The sequence below is a fragment of the Pteropus vampyrus genome, unplaced genomic scaffold (assembly GCF_000151845.1).
Source record: "Pteropus vampyrus isolate Shadow unplaced genomic scaffold, Pvam_2.0 Scaffold11, whole genome shotgun sequence".
Taxonomy (NCBI): domain Eukaryota; kingdom Metazoa; phylum Chordata; class Mammalia; order Chiroptera; family Pteropodidae; genus Pteropus; species Pteropus vampyrus.
Genome location: NW_011888792.1, coordinates 16,791,898 through 16,803,312, shown reverse-complemented (window position 1 = coordinate 16,803,312; position 11,415 = coordinate 16,791,898). Strand labels below are relative to the sequence as shown.

At 31.9% G+C, this 11,415-nt stretch overlaps 1 protein-coding gene and 1 pseudogene across 1 annotated transcript in view; one reads left to right on the top strand and one right to left on the bottom strand.

Annotated features, from left to right (window-relative positions):
* ST8SIA4 (ST8 alpha-N-acetyl-neuraminide alpha-2,8-sialyltransferase 4) overlaps positions 1-10,481 on the top strand; it is a 94,477-nt gene extending 83,996 nt beyond the window's left edge. Inside the window, exon 5 of the mRNA XM_011378472.1 lies at positions 9,529-10,481. Within this exon, the coding sequence (XP_011376774.1) occupies positions 9,529-9,811 (283 nt within the window). The 3' untranslated portion in view covers positions 9,812-10,481. The remainder of the gene's footprint in view (positions 1-9,528) is intronic.
* LOC111731885 lies at positions 41-159 on the bottom strand (annotated as a pseudogene).
* Positions 10,482-11,415: the final 934 nt, after the last annotated feature.

Below are 11,415 nucleotides of genomic sequence, written 5' to 3'. Positions count from 1 at the left end.
CAAGGAACTTGTCAGCTTACAATCCCTTTTTTATTTTTTACACCTATAGCACCTGGTCTTCCTAGGTGGTCTCCCATCCAAGTACTAACCAGACCTGACCCTGCTTAGCTTTCAAGATCAGACGGGATCAGGCTTGTTCAGGGTAGCATGGCCGTAAACCAAAATTTAAATAAAAATTTTAAATTATCCTCTAATTAATCTCGTGGAGCAGAATTATAGCCGTAGTAGTTCTAGTGACAGGTAGCTTTGGAATATAATTCAGATCCCAAAGTTTGCATTCCTGGTATTGCCTCAGCAATGTTCCTTCACTGCTTTTCCCTTAGCTGGAAGCCCCTTTCTCAACTTATATGCTCATAGAAAGCACTTTACTGAGTGATAAATTTATGCCAACGACAAGGCAATTGTCTAAATGGGCAGTCCCTTCAACATCACATCCTTTATGGCAGGAATAAAAGTAAAGAATAAGGACCTAACTTTGACTAACTTCTTCTTATGCTATTATTTTGAAACTTGCTGGGAAAGCTTTAAAGAACTAGTTTAAACTTGCTTATGGATATCTTGATTCCATTCCTTCACTGGGCTTTGAGAAGAATTCTGATTTGGGCTAATGTTGTTTGTACACTTTGCTAGCAAGCATTTTACATTATTGAATGGATTATAGATCACATTTGTTGGTCTTTACTTCTCTTAAAATAGATTTTAGCACAACTCCTATCTGGAAGGTTAATGTAACCTGACTTATTGATGGAATCTGGGCATATACATTTGAAAATGGTCTAAATCAAACTAAAATAAGATCATCAGGCCATTAGAAGAGTTGTTTGCATTTTGTTATTATAGTAAAATGGAGTTTTATTGGGAAACTGTTCTTATGTTGGCTGGGGAATGTGGAAGTGTAATCGATAAGTGTTTCTTTGGAATAAATGTTTACGTAATGAAAAAAATTTGCATGGGTAAAACACCATTATCATTTCATCTTCCAATATCTAACTCATTTTTGCTAAGCTTTAGGATAACTTACCCCCACTTGCTTTTAATTCTTTCTTTTTTTATAGGACTCCACATCATCATAAATAATTTCACTACTTCCTTTTAATCTTAATAGGAAAAATGTAAGATTTTCAAAAAGCAATCTGATCTCATAAGAAGGATCATACAAAAGGCACTTTAGCATTAACTTCATTGAATTCCTTCATCATGCTTTAAAAGACCGTCCCCCTCCTATGTTTCCAGTGCTTCACCTTTTGGACGTCACCACTTCCTCATTCTGGCAGTTTAGATTATAAATTTCAATTGTCTTTCAAAATTCAATTTGATTAAAAGACAAGGTCATTAAAACTTGTGGCATTATATCTACTTCATTTTGGTCATAGCCAATTATTTTAAAAATTCTCTTTCACCAAAATCTAACTAGCATATAATCTACTTTTGATGTCATCCATTTAAATTTCATTCAGGTTTCTGAGATGGTAAATAAAAGCTAAAGGAGTCCTCTGTTTATTTTTGTTTAATTTTTTTCACTTCTCAGCAAAATTCTATTTTCCTATATCATACTTTTCCATTAGCTTTATCTTCAAAATTATAATTTTATAATTTTTAGATGATCAAAAAACAATTTATTATGAATCTATAAGTAATTTTTATCACCTCTAGTTACTAATATTACAGAAAACTAGAAATGATGTTGAATTTTTCAGCATGGATGGTTTTATCAAACAGCTCTATAATGTTATTGAAGGGAAATGCTGCATGTTATGTCAGATCACACATTATAAAACTAGTAGTAGTTAATAACTATAAGTAATGTAAAGATTAGACTACTTCTACAACTGGATGAAACTTTCATGTTCCTCAATTTTAATTCAGATTACTTAGGAACTTTTATAAGTCAGAGTTTTAGGTGTAGTAGAAACCGTATTAAGAAATCTCATTTTATTGGTTAGTAATCTGAGGCCGAATTAGTTTAAGTGATTTGCTCAAGATTGCACAGTTGGCTAACAGTAAAGCAAAACCAATACTCTAGCTTTTCCAGGGCTTTCCCACTATTGAATATTGTGACTGTGACTGAGAGAATGCCAAGCCATGAATGTGCTCCATTTTATTAACACTACAAATGTCTAAAATGTCAGCAAGAATTAATTAAATAAGCACTCCTTAAGTACCCACTGTATATCCAGAACTGTGCTAAGATACCATAAGATAAAAATAGATTCATCTTTTTTTTATTTTATTATATAACAATGTTAAACTTTCTGTTAGTCTGTAATGGAGCTATCTCTCAGAGATGCAAGTCATACTCTCATCTTCTCTCTTTACAAATGGGGTAAAAATAAACAACTACCTGGAAAATTTTCAAAGACAAGTTTCTTTAATGTTGAACTTTCTCGTGTAAACTATATGGGGCTATAGGGCAAGAGGAATATTATCTGTCTTTTTCTGCAAACAGGGTGTACTGGAGCTGGCTTGTACTGACTTCTAAGAGCTGATTGTGCCATCTCTTCCCATCTTAGTGTTCACTGATGTCGGGTTAATAGCTTGAAATCAGCTGTGATGGGAATATTTATACCACAGAAACTGGTAAATGCTACAAATCAGCAACGCTCTCTTCCCTCGTCAATCTCTGGTATTTAACTTTTACCAACACACCAATGTAAAATACACTGGCTGAGCAATATTGGACAAGCTATTTTACTTCTTGAGCTATTAATTGAACCCTCTGTGAAGTAGGGATGATAATATGTACTATAGTGTATATCACAGGATTTTATGAGGATCCTATGAGAGTACTTTGAAACTGTAACTACAAAGTAGAATTACTAATATCACAATAATGAGAGTTATATGTTCACTAATAAGATATGAGCCACATAGCAAAACCAATATAGTATAGGTAGATCTAGAGTTTCTTAACACTGTACCTACACTCAACCTACGTACCTGGCCAGATTAAAAATCAATAAATAAAAGGATGAAATTCAGGGTTAAGGTAAATGTCTGATTCCTATAGTAGACATCAAATAACACAAATAGGTAGCACATAGAATACAGAGTTTATTCAGCCTAACGTAGTATCCTTTCTCCTTTCCCCATGCCACGAGTCCTCTATGCCTCTGATGAATTAGGCTAAGGAAAGTGGATAAAAATTTTCTGTAGGTAGACTATGAAGGCCTCTGCAGAAAGGATTTTCTATTTTCCGTTTTATCACCTACTTAATTCAGAACTCTGCATAAAAGGACAGGGGAAAAAAATTTGGACAGATTGACCTCTCGAGGTTACAAATTTCTGTTTTCATTTTCTTGACACTTCAAAATATTTTAAGAAGCCTAATTCAAATCTGCAGGGAAATCCCTACCCTTTGATACAATGTCAATGCCTTTGGCATTTGCAATGTGGTTAAGAAAGTTATATACTGAAACTACAAAATCCTCTTCTAACTTAAACACTTTTGAGAGTATACTTGGGAAAAGTGCATTCCATATACTGGTCAGTACTTATTTGCCTTTGAAAAAAAAAACAAAAAAGCCAGAAAAACTCCATGCATAAAGCACATCAACACTATTGACATCAGACTGTTAACCACCAAAACACATCATACTGATCTTACTTTTTCCCCATGTGAACTCTATATAGAAAACAGTCCCGTGGACTTGCTATTCCAAGCTGAATACTCTTGAGAACTAAAGAATTCAAATCTTTTTTAGTTAAAATTGAAATCTTCATAGCCAAATAGATGTGGGCTTAAATTCTGGTTCCTTAAACTGATTATTTAACCTTCTTAAGCCTCGTTGTCCTCATCTGTGAAATAACAAGTATTCATAGGTTTGTGGTAAGGATAAAATTAAAAAAAAAAAATCTGTCTCTGGCCCATTATAAATACTGAATAAATTATTATCATCATTGCTATCTTTTAATAAATTGCTTAGATTTTTACTCCTGGGTTTCCTCCTAGCTTTCCAAATCACATTAAATATGCCTCTCTGTCTCTTTGTTTCCTAACACGAGAAGTAGATTTAAGACTTGTCACTTTTTGTATCTTTGGAATAATATGAAGATTAATTCATGGGGGGGGGGCAGGCAAATTATTCTTAGTAAGTACAGTGCTGGAAGTTCTAATTTTTTTTTTAAGAAAGGTTCACCAATTCTACTTTTGTGGCAAATAAGTCATCTCATAGTCTTAAAACACGTACCATGAACTTTACCAAAACAGTTTTAAAATAAAATTAAGTTTTATGCACTTTAAAAAATGAATTCATGTTATGTAGCATACTGCAGACTGGGAATACAATGAAAGGACTATTTGAATAGTTGAAAACAAAACAGCAGAGCTGTTCTATTTCAGTGTGCTCGGGATGATTACTTTAAGCTTTATATTATATAGCCTGTATACATATACTCCTCCTAAGAATGAACCAACATGTTGACAAATATGAAGGACAGAACCCCTGAAAATTCATCTATAATATTCATATATTATAAAATAATTATTTTAGTGGGGCGGAGTATAGAATTGGAGAGATGCAGACATCTTCTGCAGAGATGAATTATAGAAAGCCAATTCTTTTATATCTCAAATTTCCATAGACAATTTAGAACCAGAAGCCATATTACTTACTCTTAACAGAATCCCTCTGTGGAACCAAGCACAAAGCTCAGTTATGGGAAGATTAAATATAACAGGAGAAAGAGAAAAGACTCCTCTGAACTATGAGTGTACAGGACACTATGTTACGTACTTCATCTCACATTCCAGGTAAAAGAATTTCTGGGCTCAAAAATGGAAACTTTGCACATAATATAATATTAAGTTAAAAACTGTTGGCACAGTGGGATTCCATATTTTATATTCAAATTCTTTTAGAGATCTTCATGTTTGATTATTGGAAGAATAATGTTTTAAGAGAAAAAATATTATTTCTGAACTTTTAGACTTTGTTTACAAATACAAGTTAATATCCCTTATTTGCCAATATGTTGAGCGCGAACTGTCATCAGTGTGTTAAATGCTGTTGAGTATAACGTTTTTTGCTTTATTTCTAAAATGTTAGTTGCTTGAAATAATTATACTTTGGCTAATAAGGAGATTATTGTCTAATATATTTTGAGATAAAATCTCATATATTGCTGGCTTTAAAATCAAGAAGCATTTGTTAAGTACCTTCTTTGCTTTGTAATGTATTGAAACCTGAAACATAAAGGGAACAGAATAGGGAGGAGGAAGAAGAGCAAGGCCAAGTTTGTCAGGGAATGTGCAGTGTCATGGAAAGAGAAGATTTGAATGAAACAGCAATAGAATTTCATAGATCGAGGAAACCCCAACAACACACAATCGAAAGTTTTTGTTTCTCAACTAAGGAAACATGCCCACTGAGGTTGAATGACATGACTTCAATTGTCCAGCCAACGTGTCGTTATAGAAGGTGCCAAGAGAAAAGTGGAAATTGTGAGTGGGATTGAAGAATGTGGGATATGTTGAAATTCAATTCATATTTCTATGTTTCAAGCTTTATGCTGTATTCTCCCACACTTACTCTCTCTTTTACAGGATCACAACAAGCTTATATGTTAAATATTATTAACTGATGTCCAAGGAAATGAAGTAGCTTTTCCAAGGACGCAAAAGCATTATACCACACATTCACAATCACATGTTGTGACTATAAATATGGACTTCTGTAGCACACTGATTTGGTGGGTAAAGGTATTCCAAGTGTTCAGTTTTTCTGAAATAAGAAACAGGATTGATATGTTGGAGGAAGGGTAGATAAAACATCTTGCTTAGCAAGAAGAGAGCTTCCATACTGGGAATTAGTGAGATGATTGCATCTATTAAAAAAAGAAAGAAAAAAGAAATACACAATTTACCCATAAAATCCAAGGCGAGTTTGTTTCATAAAACAAGACAGAGTATTATAATATTAAAGCAGAAAGGAAGGGAGGAAGGGAGGGGAGATTAATAATATCTGAAATAAAACTAAGCCTAGCTGATGGAAAATACTCCATGTATGTTTGTGAATGGTTGTGATATATATTAATATCTAAAACTGTCAGAGAAATAAAAGGATGCCACATAATATAACAGTAATTATCTCTATGTGGTATATTATAGGTAATATTTTTCATTCATTACTTTTTTCTTCAAGTTTTTTTACAGAAAACCTGCATTTGTTTTCTAATTTAAAAAAATTAGTTTCTATAAAAAGAAATGAATACACGCAAACTACATTATTTGCGGACTTGAAAACATTGTTAAATTCTAACCTATAACAGATATAAATTTGAGCTAAAAATTATAATAGCTTGTACTCAATTAAAGGAGTTCATTATTTTATTAATACATTCTTTTCATTTGATTTTTTCCTAATTAGGATTAAAAACTTAAGTTAATATTCTATCTTTTTTCATAAACTCCTCACAATGAATTTGTAGTTTTTAAATGTCATCTTGTATATAAGCAGATACTTGCAAATATGTATTTTAAAATTTTACGCTGGGTTTTGGCTGGTAAAGTTGACCAATATTATCTGATTATGCTAATAGAAGTTTAAAAAGAATATCCATTTTCGTCTTTTACACATGTGGAATGTATTTCTGGGCAAATACTGAATCCTTATAATTTAGGTTGGTCTACACAATTTCAAGCATTACATTTGATTTATAATAAGCACATATAAACTCATACCGACTATATTTGTATTAGCTCCTTCGTTTTTTAATTTCACAGAATATTATTACCTGTGACTTTAGTTCGTGATCTGCTTTAAGGTTTTGTTTCAATTTTTCTGTTACATATTTATGCCATTTATTAAGGTCTGTTTTCTTGTGATGTTCTTTAGAAATCAATAGGATAAATGGCATTTGTTTTCTGCTTTTTCTCCAAAAATGTCCTGAAAAACAAGTAGTTTGTTTTTCTTTGGAATTATTCAAATTGTTACAAGATAAACATCACAAATTTTAATTTCTTCTGTTAGCATTTCTAAAGCAAAGTCTATTAATACCAGTATTTTAACTGCATAGCTTAAAACACAACACGTTTCTAAAGTATCTCTGCCCATTATTTTCAAATAGAATACTTTATGATCAGGATTTAGTTTTCAAAACACAATTTTTATTAATTAATATCCAGGTATAGCCTCCCTATTAAGAAATTTACACGTTTATTTTTTCCATAAAAATCTTCACTGAAGTCACATCACAGAATTGAGAATTGTCACAAGAATTACATTTTTCTGTTACATTTTTTTCCGAATGTGCTGATGTCTCCATAATGCTTCATTTGCCTGCTTTGCATTGAGATGTCAGGTGCTCGAGGGTAAAAAGAATACAACCTTACTGATTGTTTTGTGTTATCTCATTGCCTGGATCTAAAAATGTTGAGTGATTGCACATCTCTGACACTGTTTTGAATTTTTTAGCCCAGTAATTTTGCCTTCAGTATTTATTTCTAACATTAGAGTTGCTTATTTGTATTACATATGGAAGTTGCTTTGGTATTTTGTCTATGACTGACCATAGTTAAGTGTATTTCCATCAAATCTCTCCAGAATTAGGAAATGGAAAGCATTTATTTATAATGTGATCATACAGTCATATTTAATGTGATCTTGCAGTCTCATACAAATAATATAATATTCTATTATTTCCTATTAGTTATTTTTTTCTCACCTCAGAAATGAATAATTCAGCATGACCTTTCTACTGCCATACTATTATTCCTAATCATTGACACTTCCTGATGGAAATAATCATTTTTTGACTGAGTTTAAACTTAAGCCACTTTAAACAATTAAAAATAAATGTATTTTTTAAAACTAACAAACTGCATCAACTGACAGTTATAAGCACACATAGATCACACTCAGGAGGCCTTCCTACAATAATCATTTCATATTAAGAACACCTCCTTTCTCAAAGATGAGCGATCTTCAGGCTGTATCATAGTCTCTTCCAAGTCTTCAAATTGTAGTGTGTTTTTTTTTTTTTTTTGCCCTCTCCCCAGCCGCCCACCCTTTTTTTTCAAATTGTAGTTTAACTATGCTCTCTACAAAGAATCAGCATCTGTGGTTTCATCATAATGTTACCCATATGCATGCTATGATTTTTGCTCATTCAGGTACCTTTGGGCTGTGAAAAATTCTTAAATGTTCTCTGAAAATTTCTCATGAACCTTCTTCCTGAGAATAGGCTTTCTCAAAACACTGTGATAACAAAAGGTCAATAATGCATTTCACATTGTTTAACAAATTCAGCATGTGACTTTCACCCAAGAAGAAAAATAAAATATGTGAAAGGTCAATTCTGATTTGAAGGAGGGGAACAAACAAGAAAAAAAAAGGGGGAATGATAATGGCTAAGTATACTTTTCTTGTTTTAAATGTTTGTAGTGAGATTTGAAAGTCCAATATTTCTCTACCAAATGAAGTAAAACAAAATTTTGTTTTTTTTTATATTCAATCCTCTAGATATATTTCATCTTCTCTGAAAAGTTTCATAAATTATTTTTAAAAAGAAAAAGGAAAACAATTCTATGTAAAATCTAAGGCAAGTGTTTAAATACAGCAATGGCAAGAATATAATAATCTCTTTATATTAGGATGGCAGGGTACATATTTCTCTGAATAAGAGATAATAAACACAAAATTACAGAAAAACAGATAATTTATTAAATTTAGTCAATTTATAATTGGACAACTTTGAAAGTAAGAGAAAATCTACACCCTTCCTCTTTTAGCAGTTTCCACATAAGATAATGACTATACCAAGAGGTCTTGGAAACCCCCTTCCATGTCAGAAGTGATGATTAACTATTGAGTTTGCATACTTTTCAGGTGAACAAAGTGGTGGATCTGAACATTTGGGAGCATTTTGTTGCATTTTTAAAAGAATAGTATAAAATACTTATCAACTTTGAAATATATTTATGAAAACTTTATAAATGGTGAATTATTTACAAATAATATATGTGTTTTATGTTGTTGTTCTTCTATGGGTTGAGGCAATGTTTTTAATTAGCTTTAGTAAAATGTGACTTGGGCAATTGAAGTTGAATAAATCACTTAGTATAATATAGCTATGCACTTATTTGTTTGGATTTTCAATTGAAATAATAGAAATCTTGAAAAACTGTAGACATAGATTCAAATTCTCTTTTTCTGGGAGAATTATTTAATAATGGCTTAATTAAGTAATTAAATCACATTAATTACTTAATCAATGACTGTACCTCTTGTCATATTAACTCTTTCTGAGAAAATACTACTCTATATTATAGATGTTTGCTGCTAATTCATTTTGAATATGAGATTATGCAGTAATATTTACCTACATTCCAGGTGCTATGACCTCAGAAATAAGAAAGAAAATAAAGGATAAAGGAAAATAAAATGAATGTGTTAAATTTTTAAATGCTTAAGAAAATATGATTTCTTCAGCAATCTTCTGTTTAATTTTATATAGTATACTTGCTATAGGCTGTATTGTATGTGTCTCTAAATTTTTCTCTTCTGGGTTTGTGTGTGTCTGTTTTTCCAGTTATTGGCTGACAAACAAAGTTCCCATCAAAAGACCCAGCACAGGTCTCCTCATGTATACACTTGCCACAAGATTCTGTGATGAAATTCACCTGTATGGATTCTGGCCATTCCCTAAGGATTTAAATGGAAAAGCTGTCAAATATCATTACTATGATGACTTAAAATACAGGTACTTTTCTAATGCAAGTCCTCACAGAATGCCATTAGAATTCAAAACATTAAATGTGCTACATAATAGAGGCGCTCTGAAACTGACAACAGGAAAGTGTGTAAAGCAATAAAGCACGTTTGAAAACAGACAAACTGTATATGAACTTCTTTTCTGAAGATGCTTCCTAAGATTTGAAAATAGGATCCAAAACAAGGCTGGGTTTCAGCATCCACCAATTATCTGAAAAGTGATAAAGGACATTCATGAGAAATTCACTACCAGCTGATGAAATACCTGCAAAGTGCTCTAAAAATTAAATATTTTGACTTCAAGGGTCCTAGTAAGTGCCACTTCCACTAAGAACACAGTTTGAATGTATAATTAGTAGTGTTTACAAGATCCAACAATTCACTCGTCATTAGTTAACAAAGCCAATACGTTCATCACTGTTGGGCTGCCACTGCAACAAGCACATGAGAAGAGGAACCCAGGAACACGACTCAGTCCTTGGGGAAACTAACCATCCTTGTCAGCAGATATGAAGATGGAAACAGTTTGAACAGTGAAATTCATAAGATTAAACAACTCAAATAAATGCCTTTCAGTCAGGACTCTGAGTCTGATCATGAATTTTACATTTTTGCTTTTGTTTTTTTTTTTCTGTTTTTGTTTGTCCTCTGGAATCTCTTTTGGTTTGGGTATTGGGGTGCTTAGAAATCCTTTCTAAGATAAATATGAATGAGATAACCTTCGAGTAATCATTTCTAAAATTCTTATATTTTTAAAGAGCAATCACACAATAATTTTGTAAAAAGTTTTATTTTGCACAACTCTAAACCTCCAGATTTTTTCCCCAGTGGTGTAGAAAGTACCAGTTAAACTGTATCACTTAGTAATCTTGAGCCATTCTAAAGGAAAGATGTTCTATGTCATCTGAGATGGTAAAATTAGCTGGAAAAAAAATGTACTTTTGGTACCAAAGAGTATACTAATGTTTCTACACAACAAACCATTCTCCTTTCATAAAAAATAATATATTAATGTATTAGTCTACTAATGTAAAAGTTGTCTCTAGGTAATTTAAATTTTCCAAGCTCAAATTTTATTTTTATTTGAAGGAAGACTTCCACAGCTTTTACATTTCATAATAATTTTGTGGAAGCATTTTGCCCCCTAGAGTAAATGTTTGACTGATAGGGCTGAAATGTGACTTCCAGTTCTTTGATATTCCCCTCATTATTCAAATGGGAAGATTGGCATGCTCTTTATATCATTGTTAAATTTTCTTAGTGCATAAATAACATGACTAATAGAATGTTGTTTTCATGACAGAGATGATTCATTTTAAGAAGTTTAATAATGAAACTATGTCAGTTTTTTTACTTATAAAGAATTAAATCAACCAATATTTTTTCCGTGGTTAAATTTATTCACATTATCATGTTAATGTATTCTTGAAGAAGCACACAAAATTATTAATAAAGTGATTTAAAATGTTTTAACATATAACAGAATTGACCAATGGGCCAGTTTTCTGGTAATTTATACTACACTGGTAGGTAATTCTGATGGTAAATTGTTTCTTTAGAGAAAAGTGCTGTGTTCCCACTTCTACTCTTGACCTGAAACAACCTAGATGACTTCCTATTTCTTAGGCAAGGCAGACTGAGGAAAGAACAGCATGCAGAATATGTGTTTTGTTTCTTAGGGAAGACAGTCTGAAAAAAGAAAAAT